This window comes from Pipistrellus kuhlii, unplaced genomic scaffold (genome assembly GCF_014108245.1).
Source record: "Pipistrellus kuhlii isolate mPipKuh1 unplaced genomic scaffold, mPipKuh1.p scaffold_m20_p_38, whole genome shotgun sequence".
Taxonomy (NCBI): domain Eukaryota; kingdom Metazoa; phylum Chordata; class Mammalia; order Chiroptera; family Vespertilionidae; genus Pipistrellus; species Pipistrellus kuhlii.
Window position 1 is genome coordinate 4,109,668 of NW_023425538.1, and position 26,305 is coordinate 4,135,972.

Here is a 26,305-nt window from a genome sequence, read left to right on the forward strand (position 1 = left end):
TTTGCATTACATGTATTAACTTGTGCAGTTATTAGGTGTCTGGTAAGTTAATGTTCAAGAAAAAATATTAAATAAAATATTAACAAAATATTTTAATTAAAATATTCTATTATGTTAACTATTACTCATTTCAGCCTTTGTATTCAGCACGTCTCTATTGAAATAAATCTATGTTTCTATGAAAAGTGAAGCTTTTGTTTTTTTATGGCCCACATAAACTAAAACCTTGTTTATTTGGCCCATGTTAGCCTTTGAGTTTGCCAAGCTTGCTGTAGAGGTTTAAGTGGATTTGCTGGATCAGAATATCAACATCCTCAACTTTATTAGATATTGCCTAATTATTCTAAACAAAATTACTTCCAAATACAACTGTACTCACATTCCAATGTTGTACATATTTTTAATCATTAGGAATGTAATGCTTTTGTTAATGTGATCTTGAAATGGTTCATTGTGGTTTTGTTTATTTTCCCTTACCACTAATGATGTATATAGTCAATCATACTACTACTAGTGGCTCAGTGCATGAAACTTGTGCACAGGGAGAGGGAGTTCCCTCAGCCCAGTCTGTACCCTCTCAAATTGAGGACCCCTTGGCAGATGTCTGACTGCAATCTGGGACTACTGGCTTCTAACCACTCACCTGCCTGCCTGGCTGATCACCCCTAACTGCCTCTGCCTGATTGCCCCTAATCACTCTACCTGCTTGCCAGATCACCCCTAACTATTCTGCCTGATCGCTCCTAGCTGCCTCTGCCTGCTTGATCACTCCTAACTGCCCTCATCTCACCAACTGCTCTCCACTGCTGGCCTGATCAACCCTAATTGCCCCTGCCTCAGATCCCACTACTATGGCTTTGTCTGGAAGGAAGTTGGACATCCAGAAGATGGCTGGTTTACCAGATCTATTACCTTTTTATTAGTATAAATAGATTATATAGGATAGGATTGCTTAAATGGGGGAGAAATCTTTTTCAGCAGGAGATGTTCTTGGCAGACAAAAACACATAATCCCTTTATCTGGACTGTTAGCCAGCCATATGCACTATACTGCCAAAGTGGTCATTAAAAAATTGAACTGCTTTCTTACATCTTACACCAAACTGCTGTTGATTTTAACACTTCCTCAGCCCTCACTTTAGATTCTGCCTTTGTAATTCACCCAGATTAGATTATGATCGGTTGGTTTCTATGCCAGTTGTGTAAAAAACTCCACCTCCTAGGCAGCCATTGGCTCCTCACAGTTGACCCAGATTTGGATCTGATTGGCCGGTTTCTATGCCAGTCAGTGTCTCTGGGCCTCTCTCTGGGCCTGATCAAAGAGGCAGGGCTGATCAGCAACCCTGTGGAGGCCCAGAGAGAAACAGAGGTGCAGCTGCTGGTGAAGCCTGGAGAGAAAGAGGCAGTGGCTGATCAACAGCTGCCACTGAGGCTGCAGATAAGATCCTGCCCCTCTCTCTCTCCAGGCCTAATATGCAGCCCCTTTTGCAGTCAGTGCTGGTTCACTTCCCTGCACCGGCTGTAGTCATTGTTGGATTGCCACAGTAACCCAGCACTGACTTGCTGTATTAGGTCGAGCCTTTGGTCTTTACAAATCCTGGCTCTTTATATATATAGATTCCAGAATCTATTCTTTCTTTACTGGTGTGAACCATTTTTATCATATGCAACATTTTGACAAACAGATCAAACTCAAGAATTTTCTTCCCATTTTTGAATAATTCATACAAAATAGATGAACTTCAGAATAAAGTTGTGAAAATAAATGGAAAAAAGGCCCGTTCATAAATTTAACTTCAAAATGTAGTGAATTTGTGAAGTAGGCAAAACTGGTAACTTTGTTATCTTCAGTCTCTTTAGTCTAGACTATTTAATACTTCTCAATCATTATTCTTCCATCTTCTGAGTGTGGAAATCTATGCTTATATATATTTAAGTACTAACACTTCCAGACTCTGAGATTTTACTCTATGCAACAATGGTCTTTGTTTTGATCTTCTTTGTCTCCTCATGCCTCAAGTACCTAGCAAATAGTAACTACTCAGTAATCACTGAATGAGTGAAATACATACACACACACACACATACGGTTTTTGTCTCTAAGTCCTCTTTTAAATTTGATTTTATAATCACTGGATAAAAATACTTCTAAATATTATGCTTGTTTACTACAGCATCAAAGTTTAAAGCTTTGTAATTAACTAGATTCAACCATACAACTACCTGGGCCTGGTGCCTTTTTATGGGACAGTATGAATTTCTAGGTTTATGGATTTTGTTTTGTTATTACTTGGAGTTGTGATCCTCCATTCTTTTCTATACCTAAATGTAAGCTCTGTATACTCAGTAAATCCTTATTTTATTTTAATTAAATTTATCCAATTCATTCTCCCTGGAAATTTCCTAAAACTGGTTATGTGTTATATTCCTACTACTTGTGTGTGTTTATATTGATTTTTCATGTAGAGTATGAAAACTTCACTTATGTTCTAAAATTTTTAGGTTTCCCAATTCTGACCTGTTTCTTCCTAAGGATGTTCTACTTGTTTCAGATATGAAGGGTGAGTTAATATATGTTAACTATGTAGAACAATGCTTGATGTATAAATATTAGCTATCATTTATTGAATATGGGCTATATTTAATGTACGAAGTACTTTAAATGCAAAATTCTTACTTAATATGTATCAATTTACAACATACATTCTTTAATACATTTCTAAAACACAGTACCCTTTATTATCCCTATTTTAAAATTATAAAAAACAAAACAAAAAACAAAACAAAACAAAAAAGCCCTTGAGGTTTAGGTAAGTCAAGCAAATTACTCAAAGCCACACAATCCCACAGTAGTGGTAGAACTATAATTTTCTAGATGTTACGCTTTTCATCCTGAGAAGTGCTTAGTGCCAAGAGAGGAAAAGTAAAATAAAATAAGGCTGAGAGGTATATAAGAACTAGATAATAAAGTACCTCATTTAAACACTACAAATGTTAGCTTAAGAACAATAAGCCAAAAAATTTTAACTAGAGACAGTAATGTATGTATTCAAAAATATAATTTTGGGTGCATGGTGAGAAATAAATTTAAGGCAACCAAAACTGATACAGGAAAGCCTGTTAGAAAAGCTGCAGCAGTGATCCAGGTGAAATGGATGAGGGTAAGATTAAAAATAGAGAAAAATGTATAAATTCCTGAAATATTTATAACAGATCTATAGGACTTGGTGATTGACAGAATTAGGTGGTAATTGACAAACCAAGATGGATTCTCTGATGATGAGCAAGATGTGCATGCTGCCTAAAAGTTTTCTTGCATTCTGTACATTCATAGGGTCTCTCTCCAGTATGAATTCTCTGATGTTGAGCAAGGGATCCACAGTAACTAAAAGCCTTTCCACAAACATTACATTCATAAGGTTTCTCTCCAGTATGAACTCTCTGATGTTGGGAAAGGGATGAATCATTGCTAAAAGCCTTCCCACATTTAATACACTCATAGGGTTTCTCTCCAGTATGAACTCTTTGATGTTGAGCAAGGTAGGCAATCTGGCTGAATGCTTTCCTACATTCCTGACATTTATAAGGTTTTTCTCCAGTATGAATTCTCTGATGTTGAGCAAGGTGTGAATTCTGACTGAATGCCTTTCCACATTCATTACATTCATAGGGTCTCTCTCCAGTATGTATCCTCTGATGTACAGTAAGGTATGCACGAAGGCTAAATGCTTTCGCACACACATTACATTCATAAGGTTTCTCACCAGTATGAACCCTCTGGTGTTGAGCAATGGATGATCTATTACTAAATGCTTTCCCACATTCAATACATTCATAGGGTTTCTCTCCAGTATGAACTCTCTGATGTTGAGCAAGATAGGCAAACTGGCTAAAGGCTTTTCCACACACCTTACACTCATAAGGTTTTTCTCCAGTATGAACTCTCAGATGTTGAACAAGGTGTGCATTCTGACTGAATGCTTTCCTGCATTCCTTACATTCATAGGGTTTCTCTCCAGTATGAATTCTTTGATGTTGAACAAGATTTGATCTCTGGCTAAAGGCTTTCCCACAATGTACACATTTATAGGGTTTCTCTCCAGTATGAATTCTTTGATGAAGAATAAGGGATGAGCTTTGGCTGAAAACTTTTTCGCAGTCATTACATTTCAAAAGTTTCTTCTGTGTATAGATATTCTTGGGTTTAATAACCATTAAGTTATTTTTAAAGCTTTTCTTATGTGGGTCATATTTATGTACTTTCTCCTCTTTTGAAGTTATCTGTTGTGTATGAAGCAGTATGTTCTGATGGAAACTTTGCCAAGATTTGTTATATTCTTGTCCTCTCTCATAAACAAAGGCTCCTTCATTAGTAATGGTCTCTTCTTTGAAATATGACTTCTGATTTACTAGTTGCCTCTCAGAATGGCCCTCACACTTCCATTCTTCTCTCAAATTGGAGTACTCAAGACCACAGCTTTTAAATTTTACTATTATCTTCAGGGATGACTGTGCTTCACAAATGTCCTGCTTTCGGGTTAACTCTGCACTCTCACACACAGATTCCCAACCTGAAAAACAATAAGAAAAACATGTTTCCTCTTTATGTACCAGGAGGTACTTCTAGGAAAGTACATAAAGTAAACTATGTGAGTTTAATAGTAAATAAAATCAACCAGAACACTGGCTTTCACGGTTCTAAAGTGTGGAAAAGTAAAAACTAAAAATAGGTTATATAGAAAAAAATCTATATTAATAAAAAAAAAAACATGCAAATTGACCATACCTCTGCTATGCCCACCAGCCAATCAGGAGCGAGCATGTAAATTAACCCATCAAAGATGATGGGTAAATTTGTATATGCAGGCAGGGGTGGGTAGCGCCATGGCCCGCCCCTGGGGTCTGGGTCCATCGTGGGCCAAGGGAGGCCGGTAGGGCAGGGTCAGACACCACCTGTGGGGTTCAGGTCCATCTCAGGCTCTGGGAGGGGCAGCATACATAGCCACTCCTGTGGGGCCTCATGAACATCACTGTGCCCCTTCTTCTCCCTCCCCCAGGAGGAGTGGCCTGGCCTGCCTAGCCACCCCATGGGGCCCTGGGAACATCGCTGCCCCTGGAACATCACACTGTCCTGGGGAGGTGCTGCTGGGCCTGCTTAGCCTACTCCAGTGGGGCCTTTAAACATGACTATGAGGCTGTCTGAGGGGTGGCTTCAGGACAAGTGCCACAGCTTTGGCAAAGCAGCTGGCCAGGAGGTGGGCATTCCAAGGGGCCCAGAGCAGTGCCTCACCATTTCTCTATGAGGACATCCCACACAGGTGCTGCTTTCACCAGCAGGCTCTAGGCGATATCTACAAATGCTATTGCAACCTCTAACATTCTGGGCATAGAACTGATCCTGGGCCCTTCTGGGTACCAGGCTTGCTAGGAGTGTGCTGATACAAATGTCAAAGATCAAAGGCAAAAACTTGGCGAGGCAGGGTGCACCAGAGGAGGCTCTTGCTGGGGCAGAGAATCTGTGGGCAGGGATCTACCCTGCCTGCAGAGAGAGGTTCTGCAGTGGCCCTAAGATGCAGATGGGCCCCAGCCAGGGATCAAGCAGCATAGAAGGATGTCTGGGGGGAGGGGCAAGGACCTGTAGCCCTGAGGCAGGGGTTGAGGGACAGTGCCACCTCAGTGGAGGGGTGCCACATTGCAGAGTACCAGACTGACTGATGTGATTCAGAGAAGCTCCCAGGGCTAACTGGCCTCGCCCAGGCAGCCTTTACACTTCAGAGGCCGCAACTCCTGCTCCAACTTTGACCCAAAAGCAAGCCCGTGCCACCCTGCCCCAAGGCAGAGCATGCCTTGGCTCTGAGTGGGGGGCAGTAAAGAATGGGGACAAGGGGAAGGGAAGAGGAAAGAATATGGAACATCCACAATGAAGAGGGGCTTGAAAAAGAGGATCAGAAGCCTGATGGGAAGGTTTGTTCTATTTGCCCAGCAGCTGCCCCTTAGGAAGGACAGAGAGCATGGCTCTGAGGGCTCCCTAGCACTGAGTCAAGTTCCACAGCAAATTGCAATTGGCCTCAGTTTCCTGGTTTATAAAATGGATTAAGCATGTCCCAGTGCCTTCACTGAACTTTGATGGCCAATTGAGATACTATATAAGGAAAATGAGGGAAGAAGTGAGAAAGAAAAGGAAAGGCAAACAACACACAAGAAAGACTGAAAGGAACCTGTAAACCCATTGTCTCTTAAATAGGGAATATAGTCAATAGTGTTGTAATGATGATATGATGCCAAGTGTGTACTGGAAATATTGGGGAACACTTTGTAAAGTATATGATTGTCTAACCACTATTCTGTAACTAATATAAAACCTGAAACCAATCCTATCTAATAAAAGAGTAACATGCAAAATGACCATCACTCCAACACACAAGATGGCCACTCCCATGTGGTCAAAGATGGCTGCCCCCAAGTGATCAAAGATAGCTGCTCCCATGTGGACACAAGATGGCCACCACAAGATGGCTAGCAGGGGAGGGCAGTTGTGGGCAATCAGGTAAGCAGGGGAGGGCAGTTGGGAGCAACCAGGCCTGCACGGGAGGACAGTTAGGGGTGACTGGGCCAGCAAAGGAGGGCAGTTAGGAGCAATTGGGCCTGCAGAGGGCATTTTGCAGAAATCAGGCCTGTAGGGGAAAGCAGTTTGTGGCAACCAGGCCTGCAGGGGAGGGCAATTGGGGGAAACCAGCCTGTAGGGGAAGGCAGTTTGTGGCAACTAGGCCTTCAGGGGAGGACAGTTGGGAGCGACAAGGTCTGCAGGGGAGGGCAGTTGGGAGCTACAAGGTCTGCAGGGGAGGGCAGTTGAGGGGACCAGGCCTGCAGGGGAGGGGGGCAGTCAGGGACAATTGGATCGGCAGGGGAGCAGTTAGGTGTCAGTCAGAGTGGCAGGGGAGTGGTTAGGGGCTGATCAGGCTGGCAGGCAGAAGCAGTTAGAGACAATCAGGCTGGCAGGCAGGCAAGTGGTTGGGAGCCAGCAGTACTGGATTGTGAGAGGACACACTTGAGGGGTCCCAGATTGAAGAGGGTGCAAGCTGGGTTGAGGGACCCCCCACACACTGGTGCATGTATTTTGTGCACCAGGCCTCTAGTACAAAATAATATTGAATGAAAATTGGAGTGAAATTTTTATAAGTAAAAGCTGTAAAGGAAGGAAGGGGGAGAATAAAAATAGTGTTTTTCATTTTACCACTCTATTGTCTTTTTAGTACATATCTTTGTTCAGTTTTTATATGGTGCCTTTATACTTCTCTAAGTCATTATCTCATTTTAATTTTAGAACAATTTAAAGACAAAAGGAAATTTTGGTGTCTGGTCCCAATGATTCAATCATCAAGCCCTTATTGTAAAGCAGGGTTAGTAAAATTTTCTGAGAAGGGTCATATCTATACTAATAAAAGCCTTGGGGGTGACCAGGTCAGCAGGGGAGGGTAGTTGGGGGCAATCAGGCCGGTATTGGAGCAGTTAGGTGTCAATCAGGCCTGCAAGGGAGCAGTTAGAGGGCAATCAGGCAGACAGGCAAGCAATGAGGAGCCAGCGTTCCCGGATTGTGAGAGGGATGACCCAGATTGGAGAGAGTGCAGGCTGGGCTGAGGGACACCCTCCCCAATGCACGAATTTCATGCACCAGGCCTCTAGTTGGTATATAAAATAAACAAATGAACAATTCAAAAACCTATAGCTCTGCTTTTTTCTGGTAGAAATTGACAAGCCAACCCTAAACTTTATTTAGATGGCCAAAGGGCAAATAAAAGATTAGAAAGAACATAATCAAGACATAGATACCTGTCCTAACAGATATTCAGTATTATAATAAAATATTTTTAAAAATATATATTTTATTGATTTTTACAGAGAGCAAGGGAGAGGGATAAAGAGTTAGAAACATCGATGAGAGAGAAACATCGATCAGCTGCCTCCTGCACACCCCCCACTGGGGATGTGTCTGCAACCAAGGTACATGCCCTTGATCAGAATTGAACCTGGGACCCTTCAGTCTGCAGGGCAACACTCTATCCACTGAGTCAAACTGGTTTCAGCATAACAAAGTATTTTAATTAAAAATAGGCTGGGCATAAAGAAACAGAGATCGATGGAATAGAGCTCAAAATTAGAACCTAGGCTCTCCCTCCTGGAGCAAGCCTGTGCCTTTCCCTTAAGCTCCAAGGGCCCTTCCTTTACCTCTATAACTTGTTTTATAAGCCCATTTTTTTCCTACAAATTACTTCTTGTATCTCTTATATTCCAAATAAATGTTCTCTTACAGTTTGAAAAAAATCAGAACCATAAATATACTATAATCTGATATAGTATATAACATTCAGAACAATGAGCAAAGATGGCTTGCTTATTTATTTATTTTAAATATATTTTATTGCTTTTTTACAGAGAGGAAGAGAGAGGGATAGAGATTTAGAAACATCAATGAGAGAGAAACAACGATCAACTGCCTCCTGCACACCTCCTACTGGGGATCTGTCAGCAACCAAGGTACATGCCCTTGACTGGAATTGAACCTGGGACCTTTCAGTCTGCAGGCAGATGCTCTATCCACTGAGCCAAACCAGTTAGGGCAGATGGCTCATTTATTTAATAAACATCTATGATATCTGCTTTTCCATAGGTACTAAAATTAAATTTACTTCAATCTCAAAAATCAAGTTTAATTATATTATGGCCCTAAATATAAAAGGAAAACCTTTAGAAGACAATTTGAGAGTATCTATATGATTTTGGAATATAGAAAGGTTTCTTAAAACAAAATATCAAAAATATAAACTATAAATATATGTATAAGTGACGACCTTCCTAAAAATGGGCAAAAGACCATAGAGAAAATCCAAATGGCCAATATAAATATAAAAATATACTCAATTTCTTTAAGTAATCAAGAGAATTCAGATTACAAATATAAATAAATAATATTTTATACCCAGAAGGTTAGCAAACATTTTTTTTAACTTGTCTATTCCAAGTGTGGAACAATGAACAACCTCACATACAAGTGTTAGAAATATAAATTAGTACAAATACTTTAGAAAGTAAAATAGCATTATCTAGTAAATTCCTGGCTATATTCTCTAAATGAACTCCAGTATATGCGTACTAACAGTCACATTTGATAAGGTTCATAACATTAACATAAAATTGAAACAATTCCAATGACCTTAAATTGATCAAATTTAAATGGAATATATTACATTTCAGAAGAAAAAAATATTCAATGAACCACAGAAACTAAAATCAGCAGGATGAATCTCAGTAATACAATTTTAAGTTTAAAAAAGTCAGAATTACATACACAATTCTGTTCATAAAAAGTTGAAAATAGGGATATATGATACAACTATAAAGAAAAGCCAATCTTATATTATAAAAGAGATAATATGCAAATTGACCATCACTCCAGCACACAAGATGGCTGCCCCCATGTGGTCAAAATAGCCACCCCCTTGTGAACACAAGATGGCCAGCAAGGGAGGGCAGTTGTGAGCAATCAGGCCAGCAGGGAAGGGCAGTTGTGGGCAATTAGGCCTGCAGGGGAGGGCACTTAGGAGAAACCAGGCTGGCAAGGGAGGGCAGTTAGGGGTGACCAGATGGGCAGGGGAGGGCAGTTAGGGGCTATCAGGCCAGCGGGGGAGTGGTTAGGGTTTGATCAGGCTAGCAGGCAGAAGCGGTTAGGGGCAATCAGGCAGGCAGGTAGATGAGCGGTTAGGAGCCAGCAGTTCTGGATTGTGAAAGGGATGTCCAACTGCCCTTGAGGGGTCCCAGATTGGAGGGTGCAGGCTGGGCTGAGGAACACACACACCTACCTATGCACAAATTTTGTGCACAGGGCCTCTAGCAAAGCTGATTCTCCAATGAGGGGTAAGAACGAACACAGGTATGAAGTGGTATATCATTGGGCAGAGGCCTGTAAGGGCCTAAAATGGTGCTGACAATCTTCTAATTCTTATAGAAGTGGGCTTATGGGATTTTTGTTCTAATACTATCAGATAAGGGAAATATTGTTTTAAAAGACTAAGAGAGGCTTAAGAAACTGGGAAGAAACTGGACTCAGAGAATATATAAGTGAGTTGGGGGCAAAATATTAAAGGAGAGACAGTTATGAATAACAAATTGGGAGAAAACTCTAAAAGGCCCTGAGCTTCTACTGAGACCTAGAGCATTTGAGAACACGCCAACAAGAAAAGTATAGGGGTGACACAAGCAAAGCTGTACCCTGCAAAGATTTTGCCTGCTAATTCTTCTTCACCCACCTGAGCACAAGTCTTTTGCCAGCTGTTTCTTCACCATCCAGGGCTCTTTTCCTTGTTCCAACAATAATATCACACTTGGCTTAGAGAAACAAAGTCCTGCATATATAAATAGAAACAGAATTGGTCATGCTATGGACATCCCAGAACTTACATCTAATCTTTTGTTCATCAGGGAAGAGACATGTATTCAAAGCATAGGGAAAATGAAGCTTCCAACATAGGTTAATAATAGACCTATCCATGCCAACTCCACAAATATTTAATCACTAGAGGCCTGGTGCACAAAATTTGCACACGGGGGGAGGAGGGGTGTTCTTCAGCCCAGCCTGCACTGCACCCTCTCTAATCTGGGACCCCTCAGGGGATGTCTGACTGCCTGTGGGATTGGGCCTAATCTCGCAATTGGACATCCCTCTCACAATCTGGGATGACTGGCTCCTAACCACTCACCTGCCTGCCTGTCTGATTGTCCTGAACCCCTCTGCCTGCCTGATCACCCCTAGCCCAATCTGCCTGCTGGCCTGATGGCACCTACCTTGCCCCCTGCTGGCCTGATCACCCCTACTTTTCCCCATGCTGGACTGATTGACCCTACCTTGCCCCCTGCCTTCCTGATTGCCCCTAACTTGGCCTGCCTGCCTGATTGATCCTAATTGCTCTGTCTGCCTGATTGTCCCTAATTGCCCTCCCCAGCCAGCCTGATCTCACCCCCAAATGTCCTCCCCTGCCAGCCTGATCATTCCTAACTGCCTCTGCCTCCATCACCATGGCTTTGTCCGAAAGGAAATTGGAAGTCTGGAAGATGGCGGTTGACACAATCTAATTAACATATTACCTTTTTATTAGTAGAGATAGATTATATAGGATAGGATTGCTTAAATGGAGAGGGAAGTCTTTTTCAACAGAAGGAGGTGCTTTGGCTGACAAAAACACATAATCCCTATATTTGGACTGATAGCCAGCCATATACACTATACTGCAAAATCAGTCATTAAAAAATTTAACCACTTTCTTACACTTTACACCAAACAGCTATTGCCCTTAAAACCTCTCCTCAGCCTGCCCTGAGGCTCTGCCTTCATAGTTCACCCAGATTTGGTTCTAATTGGTCAGTTCTTATGTCAGTGTCAAAAGCTCCACCTCCTAGACAGCCATTGGCTCCTCACACTTCACCCAGATTTGGTTCTCTTTTTGGTCATTTTTTATGCCAGTCAGCATCTTTGGGCCTATCTCCAGGCCTGATCATAGAGGCGAAGCTAATCAGCAGCCACCCCAGGCTGCTGGCTAGTGGGCTGAAATGCTGACCTCTGAGAGAAATAGAAAGACTTGGCTGCTGGTGACGTCCGAAGAGAGAAGTAGGGTCTGATCATCCTGCTTCTCTATGGGCCTCGCCAGCAGCCACTGCTGCTGCTGATCAGCCCCACCTCTCTCTGAGAGGTCAGCAGTTCAGCCCACTTTCCTGCTGTGTGCATAGCCTGGCATTCAGTGGATCCTCTGCTTGTTGTGGATGTTATGACCCTGGTTTTTTATATATATTATTTGGTACAAGCATCACACATTCAACGAAGCACTGCAGATGCTATCCAAAAAATCAGAATGGTAAAGTCCTGGAAGAGGGTGACTGGAAGGAAGGTAGGGAAGGAGAGAGTGTGAGAGAGTGAGCAAATGATAGAGGAGTGTGTGAATTTATGTGGTGTGTTTGTGTGTGTGTGTGTGTGTGTGTGTGTGTGTGTATGAGCTAGGGACAGTTAGATATGCAGGTCTTCCAAGGGGCTGCCAAACTGGGCAGTCTTAGACAATGGAGGCCCACGCACAAAACGGACACTTCTGGGCGGCCAGTGCGGACACAGAGACCATGCCATCTTGAGAAACAGAGCTGCTTGAGACTAGAATCCTGGCCTCAGCACCACCCAGTCTGGTATCAGATGCAAACCGGGATCCTGCAGCCACTGGGGACAAAGACCTGTGACCACAGCGGCAGAGCAACAGGCAACAAGAATTCAGACATCATGGCCACAGATTTCTGTGAGTCAAGGAGCCTATACCCCTCCCTGCAGGCTCACAGGCAGAACCATAGTAACTGATAGACCTGCCCCTTGCAGGAGAGCAGCACCGTTACAGGAATTTGAGCCTGCGTGTGCACAGAGACTGAGAATCTGCTCCGCACAATGCAATTGGGTGACCAAACCCAAAGCCCAAACAGGGTGGCAGTGCCACCCGACTTTGATTCTGGGCAAGTGCACACAGAAGTATGTTTTCCGCAGTTTAGGAGCAGACCTCTGGGTGACACAGTGTTACTGTGCAAGCTAACCAGGACCCCGATTCACAAGGCAGGAGGCAGCACTGAACACCACTGTCTTGACTCTGTTTCTTATCATGTGCACCTGGGATCCCAGACTCACAGCACATTCACACTAAGAGCCAGTGACTCCAATTCTTGGTGTGTGCACACAGGGACCCTGATTCTCAGCGAGAGGTTGCACAAAGCAAATGAGACTCTGATACTTGATTCTTGGTGCAGACACAGGGGAGCTCTGACTCCTGGCACGCGCTAGGGGACTCTGATTTTTCGCACACGCCAACAGCGCGGTGCAGGTGGGATCCCTGATTCCAGGTGCACACACTAGACCACACTGAGCGCTGGTAATACTGAACCTAGGGGAACCTGGCTCCCACCAACCCACAGCAGTATACGTCTTAGTGTTGGAGCACTTCTGTGACAATTGGGTGTTGTGAAGCTCCCACTGCACATGGCCCAGGTCCACGCAACTCAAAGTTTGTACCTTTTGGTGATAGTTAGAATGGGTAGATGACATAATCCCCAGAGGAAAAAAAGGAGTTGCCAAGAAAGAAAATTAGTGAAATTGAAGCATGCAACATGAGCAAAAAAGAATTCAGAGTAATGGTAGTGCAATTCATACATCAAATGGATGTGAAAATCAACAATCTATGCAAGAAGCAGGAAGAAATGAAAAGTGATATAGCTATAATCAAAAACACCATGAAATGTTTCAACAGTAGACTAGAAGAAGCAGAGGACCGAATGGGCTGATATAAAAAAGATATCACTGAAATAGCAAATACCAGGTTCTTCTCAAGTGCACATGGGACATTTTAAAAAATAGACCACATATTGGGTCACAAGCAAAATTTCCCCAAATTCAAGAAGACTGAAATCATACCAAGCATCTTTTCAGACTACAATGGCATAAAATTAGAAGTAAACTACAACAAAAACATTCCAAAAAACTCAAACACTTGGAAGCTGAATAGCATGCTATTAAATAATGATTGGATTACCAATGAGATCAAGGAAGAAATTAAAAACATCCTGTAAACTAATGACAATAAAAACACAACAATCCAAAATCTATGGGACACAATGAAAGCAGTCCTGAGAGGGAAGTTTATAACTCTACAGGCCTACATCAAAAAAACAAGAAAAAATGGTAGTAAACCATCTAACTCTACAACTCAAAGAATTAGAGAACAACAATAAAAGTCCAGAGTGAGAAGAAGGAAGGAGATAATAAATATTAGAGCAGAAATAAATGACATAAGGCCAAAGGATCAATGAAACCAAGAGCTGGTTTTTTGAAAGGATACATAAGATTAATGAACCTCTACCCAGACTCACCAAGAAGCAAAGAGAGAGGACTCAAATAAACAAAATCATAAATGAGAGAGGGAAATAACAACAGACTCCACAGAAATACAAAGGATTATTAAAAAATACTACAGACAACTCTACTCCAACCTACTAGACAACCGGGAGGAAATGGACATAGTTCTAGAAAAATATAACCTTCCAAAACTCAATCGGAAAGAATCTAAACATCTTAATAGGCCGATAACTATGGAAGAAATTGAAACAGTCATCAAAAAGCTCCCAGCAAACAAAAGCCCGGGGTCATATGGCTTCAAGGGCAGTTATACCAAACACTCAAGGAAGAACTAAAACCTATCCTCCTCAGACTTTTCCAAAAAATTCAAGAGGAAACAACACTTTCAAGGTCATTCTATGAAGCCAGCATACCCTAAGACCAAAACCAATGAAAGAGAATTATAGGCCAATATCCCTCATGAACATAGATGCCAAAATCCTCAACAACATTCTACCAAATCAAATCCAGCAATACATCAGATAGATTCATATACCATGACCAAGTAGGATGCAAGAATGGTTCAATATCCGCAAATCAATAAACGTGATACATCACATAAACAAATGAGAGATAAAAATCACATAGTCATATCAATTGATGCAGAAAAAGCATTTGACAAAATCCAACATCACTTCTTAATAAAAACTCACAGCAAGGTGGGAATAGAAGGATTATACCTCAACATCATAAAAGCCATATATGACAAACCCACAGCCAACATCATACTCAATAGACAAAAACTAAAACCATTTCACCCTAACTTGTTTGGCTCAGTGGATGGAGTGTCAGCCTGTGGACTCAAGGGTCCCAGGTGCCACTCGGGTCAAGAGCATGTATCTTGGTTCTGGGCACATACCCAGTAGGGAGTGTGTATGAGGCAGCTGATTGATCTTTCTCTCTCATCAATGTTTCTAACTCTCTATCCCTCTCCCTTCCTCTCTGTAGAAAATCAATAAAATATATTTTAGAAAAAAATAACAGGGATGCCCACTCTCACCACTCCTGTTCAACATAGTACTGGAAGTACTAGCCATTGTGATTAGACAAGAAAAAATAAACGATATTCAAATTGGAAAAGAAGTAAAACTGTCCTTATTCGCAGATGACATGATACTGTACATAGAAAATCCTAAAGACTCCATCACAAAACTAACAGACTTAATAAATGAATTTGGCAATGTAGTAGGATACAAAATTAATGCCAAGAAATCTATGACATTTCTTTACACCAGTAGTGAAGTTACGGAAAGAGAGACTAAAACTGAAATCCCATTTACCATTACACCAAAAAATTAAGATACCTAGGAATAAACTTAACTAAAGAGGCAAAAGATCTGTACTCAGAAAACTACAGGACACAGAAAAAAAAGATTGAGGAAGACATAAACAGATGGAAGAACATATTGTGTTCATGGATTGGTAGAATCAACATCATTAAAATATCTATACTACCCAAAGCAATCTATAGATTCATGCAATCCCCATTAAAATACCAATGGCATAGTTCACAGACCTAGAATGAACTTTACAAAAATTTATCTGGAATAAAAAAGACCCTTATTAGCCACAGTAATACTGAGAAAGAACAAAGTAGGTGGGATCTCAATACCAGATACCAAGTTGTATTACAAAGCCACTGTTCTCAAAACAGCATGCTACTGACACAAGAACAGACATATCAATCAATGGAATAGAACAGATAACCCAGAAATTGATCCAAACCATTATGTCCAATTAATATTTGACAAAGGAGGCATGAACATACAATGGAGTCAAGACAGTCTCTTGAATAAATGATGTTGGGAAAATCGGACATATACATGCAAAAAAATGAAACTAGACCACCAATTTACACATACACAACAATAAACTCAAAATGGATAAAGGACTTAAACCTAAGACAGAAAACCATAAAAATACTAAGGAATCCACAGTAAAATCTCAGAGATATGCCAAAGCAATCTCTTCACTGATAGTGCTCTAGAGCAATGGAAACTAAAGAGAAAATAAACAAATGGGTCTACATCAAAATAAAAAGGTTCTGCATAGAAAAAGAAAATGAAAAAAAGCCCGCTGCATGGGAGAACATATTTGCCAATGTTATCACCAATAAAGGTTTATCTCCAACATTTACAGGGAACTCATACAACTTCACAAAAGGAAGATAAACAATCCAATCAAAAAATGGGCAACAGACCTAAATAGAATCTTTTCAAAGAAGACGGAAGAAAGGCCAAGAGACATATGAAAACATGCTCGAAGTCACTAATTATCTGAGAGATGCAAATAAAAACAATAATGCAGTACCACCTCATACCTGTCAGAATGGCTATCATCAACAGATCAACAAATGACAAGTGTTGGCGAGGATGGGGAGGAAAAGGAACTCTTTTGCTCTGCTGGTGGGATGCAGCCACTATGGAGAATAGTATGGAGTTTCCTCAAAAAACTAAAAATGGAACTCCCATTTGACCCTGCGATCTCACTTCATGGAATATACCCCAAGAAGCTAGAAACACCAATCAGAAAGGATATATGCACCCCTATGTTCATAGCAGCACAATTCACAGTAGCTAAGATTTAGAAACAGCCTAAGTTCCCATCAACAGATGAGTCAATTAAAAAACTGTGGTATATCTACACAATGGAATACTATGCTGCGATAAAAAAGAAGGAATTCTTACTATTTGCAACAGCATGGATGGAACTGGAGAGCATTATGTTAAGGGAAATAAGCAGGTCAGAAAAAGATAAATACCATATGATCTCACTCTTTTATGGAATAGAATGAACAGCATAAACTGATGAACAAAAAAGATCGAGAGTCAGAGAAGCATCAATCAGACTGTCAAACCTCAGAGGGAAGGTAGAAGAGTGTGGGGGTAATGGGGAGAGATCAATCAAAGGACTTGTATGCATGCATATAAGCCTAACCAATGGTCATGAACACCAGGAAGGTTAGGGCATGAGTAGAGGTGGGGTGGGGCTGGGGGGGTTAATGGAGGGATGAGGACACATATGTAATACCTTAATCAATAAAGAAATTTTTAAAAAAGAAAAAAATAATAATGGTGGTAGCAAAGGGTCCCTTATGAATAAAAGCTTAATTCTTACCCAGTGATACCAGGATCCTGTAGTTCTCCAACATCACATTACTGTACAGATGCCTTTGAGATGAATTTAGACAATCCCACTCCTCTTTGGAGAAGTCTACAGCCACATCCCCAAAGGTCACCAACTCCTGAAGTCAAATAAGTGAAAGTAATATAACCTCATCTCTTACCACATTTAACTCATTCATTTTGCCCAGCCACAATGGGGTCTTCCTGATATTACAACCTCAAATATGTAAAGCATGATCTTTCTCAGGGCTTTTGCACTTCTCAGATCATTCTGTATAAAAATATCAATGCTCATGTCCCAGTTCTCTATTCACAAACCCTAGTTGTTTTTCTCAATGGCACTTAAATTTTTTGTTATTTATTGTCTGTCCTCCACTTCCACTAAAATATAAGCTCCAAGTGGGCAAAACATGTTTCTCTTTCAGCCACTGCTATATTTCCAGGTACAGATCAGTATCTGGCACAGGTGAAGCATTCAAACATGCACTGAATAAACTGAATTAATAAATGAATGGTTTGAAAAGTTTTCAAGACCTGTAAGAGGATTAAAAGTGGGACCAGAAAGTATTTACTATATCTCTAAAAAATGTGGTAGACCACATTAAAATTCAATACTTCAATCAAGAGAACCTTAAATTTTATGTAAAGAAATAGGTGTTCCACTCATTATACTACTTCTGCCTAAATGGGTTGGGCAAAGTTCTTATAAACTTTCAAGTCATGCTGTGATTCAGTTTGGTTCCAGATTTCTATAATGTGACCACTTGCTGATGAAATTAACATTCATTGTGAGTGTGTGTGTGTGTGTGTGTGTGTGTGTAAAATATGTTTGTTTTTTACAAAATTGAAAGAGGTAAATCTGTCATGGTAAGAAAATATTTCATTATTGGCCTTTTGAAATAATTTTGTTATAGTTAAAGAAACTCTCTCTGCCAAATTCTTAAAGTGTTTTTTTTGTTTTTGTTTTTTTGTTTTTTTACCACTCTGTAACTTTTATTCTTAATTATATGAAGTAGTTTGTGAATTTTGCCCTCTCTGTTCTGTCAATAACATATCTCATATGTTGCAGAAACATTCCTGTTAAGAGTTTGGTTCATATTATCTATATACTTTCAAAAATGTCTTTTTTTAGTTTGTATAAATACAGGATGTCCCAAAACAATGTACACACGCTTTGAATGGTTATAAAATCATTTTCAAAATTTAAAAGAATCTACAGAAATGAATAATATTTTTGTCCTATGCCTATTTTGAAACTAATAACTGATGATAACATGAAGCAATGGAATTACAAACAAATGAATCATTTTATTTGTAATTTATGCCACAGAAAGATACCTAGTTTTATGCCTCATGAAGTCAGACTATATCAATCACACTATCCCTCATTTCAGTTATCACCAATTCCTGGTAGATACCAAGTTTCTGTCATTCCTTGAACACATGGCTCACTGTCACTCTTCCCAGTGCTATTCCTGTTATAATCTTTGGTCATTTCAATATCCATAAAATAATCCTCAGCCTGGCCTCTCAGTTCTCCAACCCCCTCTCCTTCAATAATGTTGTTCTCCACATTTCTAAAATCAAGCTTCTGCCGAAACCGGTTTGGCTCAGTGGATAGAGCGTTGGCCTGCAGACTGAAGGGTACTAGGTTAGGTTCTGGTCAAGGGCATGTGCCTTAGTTGCGGGCACATCCCCAATAGGGGGTGTGAAAGAGGCAGTTGATGGATGTTTCTCTCTTATCAATGTTTCTAGCTTTCTATCCCTCTCTCTTCCTCTCTGTAAAAAATCAATGAAATATATATATATTTTTAAAAATCAAGCTTCCATCATAATGCCCCAGACCTTGTCATTACCAAACCCTCCATAATCTTAACTCTTCAACTCTGACTTCCCATCTTCTTTATTTTAACTTTTGCTCTATGATATTCCAATTAGGATAATTTCTCACCCCAACAGATCCCACAGATCATTGATCTTGCCATGTTTTCACTGCTCTTAATCCCTGCATACCCTCACTTCCTAGCACAACAATTTGTTATAATCATCCCATTCATACATCCTCAACTTTCTTGCTCCTTTCTCACCTGGTTTAACCACAGCCATTTCTCAGTATATACTCCATTTCTGTACAGTACACAGGTAAACTTACAGGAGAAAATCATACCAACCATGCTAATTGGTCTCACTTTAAAATCATGATCACTAAACTCAAGGAGGCCAAAATGCTACCTACACAACTACCTACACAATATATTTTTCTAGTTCATTTATTCTACTATTCTCCTAAATGACCACTTGATACTTTCTCCTTTCCTCAAATCTGTGATTTCTCCTCTCCAATCCTTATTCTTAGTTGGTAATTTTACGTTCTATTTCACTAAAAAAAATAATAATTTTAAAAAGCCATTCTAAGAGAATTTCCACAAACGCATACACTTCTATCTGCACCGGCACCTATATACTCTAACTTGTTCCTATTACTATAAATGGCCTGTCTTCCTAGCAAATGCCAATCTCTCCACTTATACACTAAACTTCAGCTCCTCTGACCTACTCAAGTACAGTGTTCTAGCAATTCACTCCTTTCACTTTTTCACCTTTAAGTTTCCATTTCTATGGAATCAACATCAGCCTAAGACATATACCCATCTTTAAAAAACTTGTCCATGCCGAACCGATTTGGCTCAATGAATAGAGCTTCGGCTTGGGGACTAAAGGGTCTCGTGTTCGATTCTGGTCAAGGGCATGTACCTTGGTTGCGGGCATATCCCCAGTATGGGGTGTGCAAGAGGCAGCTGATCGATGACTCTCTCATAGATGTTTCTAACTCTCTATCTCTCTCCCTTCCTCTCTGTACAAAATCAATAAAATATATTTTTATAAAAATAAATAAATAAATAAATAAAATAAATAAAAAACTTTGTCCACCAGTTTCTCCTTCAGTCATCACCCATTTCTCTTTTTTTTGCTTACAGTTAAAACTATTTTATAAAGTTGTCTATACTTTTGATTATTTCTATCCCCACCATGAATAGGAATGACATAATATAACCGGATCACTTCAGTTGCTCTGTTGAGAAAAGGCTAGGAGAGAGTAAGTTAGGAGAGTATAGCAATTATCTAGTTGAGAGATGATGATTTGACCAGGAACAAGAAAGTGTTGGTATTAAAAAGTGGTCAGGCCCTAACCAGTCTGGCTCAGAAGATAGAGCGTCGGCCTAGGGACTCAAGGATCCCAGGCTCAATTCCGATCAAGGGCATGTACCTTAGTTGCAGGCACATCCTCAGTAGGGGGTGTGCAGGAGGCAGCTGAATGATGTTTCTAACTCTCTATCCCTCTCCCTTCTTCTCTGTAAAATATCAATAAAATATTCTTTTAAAAAAGGTGGTCAGATTTGAGATATCTTTGAAGGTGGAAGGCTTCTTGCATCAGCACTTGAAATAAGAAATATGTGAGTTTCCCAGCCTCTATCTTTGTCACATTAGGTTTAGTACCAGTAAGACTGACCCTATTAAAATAAGAATCAGATCAATTGATTCCTTTGCTCTAAAACAGTGGTCACCAACTGGTGGTCCGCAACCAGTGGTCCATGAGGTCCAAAGGTTGGTGACCACTGCTCTAAAATATCCAAAGGCTCATTTCACACAGTTGAGGTGTCTGAGGTTGAGGTATCTACAATAGTATATAATCAAATGAAGATATTGAGTAAGTAGTTGGATATACAAGTTTGTATTATAGGAGAGAAGTCTGGTATACAGTTTGGAAGTTATTGGCAAATAGATGGTATTTAAAGCTATGAGACAGGATAAGATCAAAAAAAGAGTGACTGTAGACAGAGCACAGAGGAGGACCAACGGCTAAACCCTTTAGTTAATAGATGCTTATTAAAAATTTGTTGAATGAATGTTTATTGTAGAGACTAGAATAAAGAAGTTGGTCTGTATCTGAGAGAACAGCAAGTGTAAGGTCATGAGTTAAGAATATATCCAGCTCACTACAAGTAAGCTAGTGTAGCTGGAACCAAGTAAGTTATAGACAGGGTGAGAATAATTAGATGAAGTCAGAGGGCCAGATTATGCAGAGCCTTGTTAGCCAAGGGAAATACTTCAGCATTTATCCTGAATGGGTGAGAATCCATTGAAGAGTTTTAAGAAGTAACATTAATTGATTACACAGAAAAAACTTCAGCAGAAGAAAAATTAAGGTCTTGTTTCAAACAGCAGAAAAATATTTCAGGAAAAAACACCAACTCACCTGGTGCATAGTTTTAAGAAGGTCAGCGGCCATTCTATCCTTTTCTTGGCTCTTCTGTTGGGAAATGGCAGTGTTCTTAGATGACTAAGATGGGAAAGAGAACATGAGAAATGAGGTTTTTCTTGCAGCATCCAGAATCACCAGCCTAAAGGTTTGCTGCTTCTCTCTTCCTATAAAGAGAGGAGCTCCTGGATAGCATTGCTCAGTTGTTAAGCATGAACCTATGAACCAGGAAATCACAGTTTGATTCAGGGTCAGGGCACATGCCTAGATTGTGGGCTGGATATCTGGTATGGGCATGCAGAAGGCAGCTAATCGATGATTCTCTCTCATCATCGATGTTTCTCTCTCTCCCGCTCCCTTCCTCTCAGAAATCAATATATATATACATATATATACATATATATACATATATATATATATATATATATATATATATATATATATTTTTTTTTTTTTTTTTTTTTTTTTCCAGAGAGAAGCACATGCAGCCACTGTGGAAAGCAGTATGGAAGGTCCTCAAAAAATTAAAAATGGAACTCCCATTTGACCCAGTGACCCCACTTCTAGGAATATATCTCAAGAAACTAGAAACACCAATCAGAAAGGATATATGCACCCACTTGTTCATAGCAGCATAATTTACAATAGCTAGGATTTGGAAACAGTCTAAGTGCCCATCAGCAGATGAGTGGATTAGAAAACTGTGGTACATCTACACAATGGAATACTAGGCTGCAGTAAAAAGGAAGGGACTTCTACCATTTGCAATAGCATGGATGGAACTGGAGAGCATTATGCTAAGGGAAATAAGCAGGTCAGAGAAAGATAAATATCACATGATCTCATTCACTTGTGGAATATGATGAACAACATAAACCTATGAACAAAAGCAGATCCAGAGATAGAGAAACATCGATCAGACTGTCAAACTTCAGAGGGAAGGTAGGGGAGTGTGGGAGTAAGGGGAAGAGATCAACCAAAGGACTTGTATGTATGCATATAAGCCTAACCTATGGACACAGACAACAGGAGGGTAAGGACAAGTGTTGGGGTAGGGGGCAGGGAGGAGAAGGGGCTGGGGAGAGGTCAATGTGGGGAAAATGGGACATATGTAATACTTTGAACAATAAAGAATTTAAATTTAAAGAGTGGGGAACATAATGGATACCTGGGGATTTATTTGCATAACCATTTAATCCATGCCTAAATCATTTCCTAATTTATTTTCTTAACAATAGATTTTCTAGACTTTGTAAATAAAAACTTTGTAAATTTAATCATTTATAAAAGACAACACAACTAATAAATAACAGCAACAAGGTCAACTAAAGATCTTCCTGTTCCTTACTCCACAGTCCTCTTCAATAGATCAGTGGTAGCACACAGTCTCAACCTCCAAAGATACTGATTCTTACAAACGGCAGCGTCAACCACCATTTTGCAGACATCACAGTCAGAGACCACGAGTATGGACACAGTCTCTGCCCTCTCTCCCTTGCCTCCAACCTCAAATACTAAAGTGTTACAACCGGTGGTCTCGCTCACAGCCCTCACGGAGCCGAGGGTATGGGAACCAGGGGCAGAGAACACTCTCCCACCTCTGCTCACAATCCCACTCTCCCAGACACCAACCTCGGACTTAACGCACCCACAGTCACACAAATATGATGTGTACCGCACATCGAGTGACAGTCTCACACGGCACCATAGCAACTATCATGTCACACAGAGGAGAGCCCGGGCCCCACGGCCCGATGACTCACTGGCCACTCTTCAGCCCACTCCCTACCTGCAGAACTGAACCTTCTCCTCCCCAAAGCTCAGGCAATTCCTAGAGCGCCTGGTGGAACACAGCCCCTGCAGCCGGAAAGAAGGAACAAAGAGGCCACGACTAATGCTCGCGGTGTCCACTGGGAAATGTAGTCCAGACCTGGAAAAAGCCTGCAGTAGACGCGGAGAAGTCCCACTGCAGCTCACTTAGGGTTCCAAACGTCATCCCCAGGTCCTCTTAGCTCTGGGCCTGGGTACAACAGGGACTGAGCCAAGTTTCACACAAGATGGCTTAAGACTAAAGTGCGTGGCCGCTAGGTCCCCAACCCTTAGCAATCCCGGTCTGAAGAATTTAGAGCCCAAGATAGACAAAGGGCGTAGGGTTTGTGTGGGCTGGCTCTAGTGGTTTACACAAAGTGGGAAAAGGGAGAGTTCCTAGAATTCCGTAAGGAAACCCCTCCCCCAAAACGTGTGTGTTGTGGGGGAGGGAGTAGAGACTAGAGTAGGGGTGTCGAACTCAATCAGAGAAGGGGCCAAAATCTAAAATCCAGCCTAAATCGCGGGCCGAATGGTTTACTGAACAGTCATAAACTGTCATTGTGATGGAAACGCAGCGGAGTGCAGTGATGACAGCGCGGTGCGGGCCACATTGCAAGGCCTGGCGGGACGGATTTGGCCCGCGGGCCTTGTGTTTGACACATGTGGACAAGAGCATTGGTTCGCTGCGACCCTTTAATATAGTTCCTCATGTTGTGGTGACCCCAAACCATAAAATTATTTTCGTTGCTAATTCATAACTGTAATTTTGTTACTGTTAATGAATCATAATGTAAATATCTGTGTTTTCCAATGGTCTTAGGCGACCCTGCTAGCGGTTCTCAACCTGTGGTTAGCGACAGGTTGGAGAGCTGCTGTGAACCACTGGACTAGAGTGTGCAGGTGTATTATACTTCCTCCCAGTCCCTGCGGGATTCTAGTCCATGGAACAGCTTACTTTGCAGATGGGGGGTTTGAAGGGGAGGTTGGGGCAGCGAGAGTGGGGATACAGTAGAAAGCATAACCATTTGCATATGGTTCTGCTATTTGTGATTTAGTGATGATGGGAGTGAATGTGATCCCTCTTCTTACATGGACTTTCTGCCAGGTATCTTCAAATTTCCTACATTTAGACAAAAATCTCACATTTCTTAAAAGGCTTTACTTAATCACAGTTCTCCCCTGGGACTTCATGACTCCTTAATGTAACTAACTCTATACCCCCCTTTCTATTTTAAGTTTTTTTTTTTTAAATATATTTTATTGATTTTGTACAGAGAGGAAGGGAGAGAGATAGAGAGTTAGAAACATCGATGAGAGAGAGTCATCGATCAGCTGCCTCTTGCACACCCCCCACTGGAGATATGCCCGCAACCAAGGTACATGCCCTTGACTGGAATCGAACCCGGGACCTTTCAGTCCCCAAGCCGACGCTCTATCCATTGAGCCAAACCGGTCCCGGCTATTTTAAGTTTTTTATTTGTTTACTAGAGGCTTGGTGCATCAAATTTGTGCACTGGGGGTGGGGAGTTAAACCCTCAGCCCAGCTTGCACCGTCTCCAATCTGGGACCCCTCGGGGGGTGTCTGATTGCCCCTGTGGGATCGGGCCTAAATTGGTAGTTGGACATTCCTCTCACAATCCAGGATTGCGGCTCCCAACCGACAACTTGCCTGCCGGCCTGATTGCCCCTAAACACTCCCCTGCAAGCCTGATGGATGCCTAACACTCCCCTGCCAGCCTAATTATCCCCAACTGCCCTCCCCTTCAGGCCCGATCCTCCACAACTGCCCTCTCTCCCCTGAAGGGCTGGTTGCCCCCAACTGCCTTCCCCTGCAGGCCTGGTCACCCACAGCTACCCTCCCCTGCAGGCCATCTTGTGGCAACCATCTTTGACCACATGGGGGTAACCATCTTGTATGAGGGTCAATTTGCATATCACCTCTTTATTATATAGGATTATTATATATGATTGTCTACCCATGAGTTTCTGTTACCAGATTGATTTTATGAGTTGGTGGATGACCCTTTGATTCTGTCATTGTATATGCCATTCCAGCTTTCTGTATGAATATATGTGTGTATGTATTCCATATGTCTATTCCATATGTGTATGTTTCTATGAAAATAACTATATAAAACTCTATGTGTTGAGGTGGGCATGCTGTGTTTCTATGGCCATGTGATAGTGTGTTTGAGATTTGAGAATCTGCTGTAATAGAAACGGACATACTGGTTGAGAGTGGAGCAGGAGTGTGATGTGGTGGTATGTGAGAGACCATGAGGTTAGGTGAATAGATGTCTGTCTATTTATGGACTTCTTCTCAGTGGCATCTGATGAGAAAGCACCCACAGAGTGCATGATGCTCTTTGAGGTGCTCAGACAGACACAGAGAAAACAAACTTTAATAATTTGCAAATAGACTATTAATGAGTGGAACTGCAACCTCAAGAGGCATGTTAATGCATGTGTAATTAGATAACAAATAGAAATCTCAATCCATAGAAGGGAATAAAGAGTACCAGAGATAGGAACTATAGGATAAACATGTAAGACTTTTTTATTTAAACCAAGTGAGGTTTAAATAATAAATACAAAATTAGCGCTCAGAAATTGATTGTTAGGATATATCACATATGGAAGTAAATTGTATAAAAGAAAACAAAATAGCAGAAAATTCAGGAGAGGAGAAGTAAATGGAAGTAAACTATTGTAAGTTCTTATATCCTATGAGAAGTAATATAATGTCACTTGAACAAATACTGTGATACATGAAATACTCAAATTCAAAACCCTTAAGCAACCACTAAACTATCAAAAGTTTAGAGAAGTGAACAAATAACAAATGAAAAGCAAATTACAGGAAGCAAAGTTTATATTACTCAACATATCAAATATAAGTGATCTGAACATGTCAATTAAGAGGCACTGAGTGTCAGAATGGATTAAAAAAACAACAACAGCAACAACAAAAAATATAAACAAAAAACTCACATACAATTTAACACATATGTTGCCTAGAAAAATGTCACCTTAAATGTAACTTAAACATTTAATATTGTAAGACTAGAAAAAGATACATGTTCATGCTATGTAAAGAAAGCTGGAATGACTTTGGTTTCGAGAATGGATTTCTAGATGTCATAC

General features: G+C 40.8%; 1 protein-coding gene across 6 annotated transcripts; it reads right to left on the reverse strand.

Annotated features, from left to right (window-relative positions):
- Positions 1 to 2,106: 2,106 nt before the first annotated feature.
- Positions 2,107 to 23,220, reverse strand: ZNF570 (zinc finger protein 570). 6 transcript variants are annotated; one of them, XM_045570929.1, is made up of 6 exons: positions 23,142 to 23,220; positions 21,350 to 21,433; positions 17,084 to 17,210; positions 10,305 to 10,400; positions 3,742 to 4,571; positions 2,107 to 3,573 (listed from the first exon to the last, which is right to left on the reverse strand). In XM_045570929.1, exons 2-6 carry the CDS (start codon positions 21,380 to 21,382, stop codon positions 3,241 to 3,243), a joined length of 1,419 nt encoding a protein of 472 aa, XP_045426885.1. In that variant the 5' UTR covers positions 21,383 to 21,433; positions 23,142 to 23,220; the 3' UTR covers positions 2,107 to 3,240. The 6 variants fall into 6 exon arrangements, with proteins under 6 accessions (XP_045426885.1, XP_036264217.1, XP_036264215.1 ...); XM_036408324.2 differs by having other exon boundaries at positions 2,107 to 4,571; XM_036408322.2 differs by having other exon boundaries at positions 2,107 to 4,571; positions 21,350 to 21,519; positions 23,142 to 23,155.
- Between the last annotated feature and the right edge of the window lie 3,085 nt (positions 23,221 to 26,305).

What these genes read in the sequence shown, in the direction of transcription:
- ZNF570 (XM_036408324.2), bottom strand. Translation starts at nt 21,382, where the DNA reads ATGGCCGCTGACCTTCTTAAAACTATGCACCAG. An exon ending in TTCTTAAAACTATGCACCAG is followed by an intron (nt 17,211 to 21,349) that starts GTGAGTTGGTGT and finishes ATTTGACTTCAG; the next exon opens with GAGTTGGTGACCTTTGGGGA. An exon ending in GGCAAAAGACTTGTGCTCAG is followed by an intron (nt 4,572 to 10,304) that starts GTGGGTGAAGAA and finishes ATTGTTTTTCAG; the next exon opens with GTTGGGAATCTGTGTGTGAG.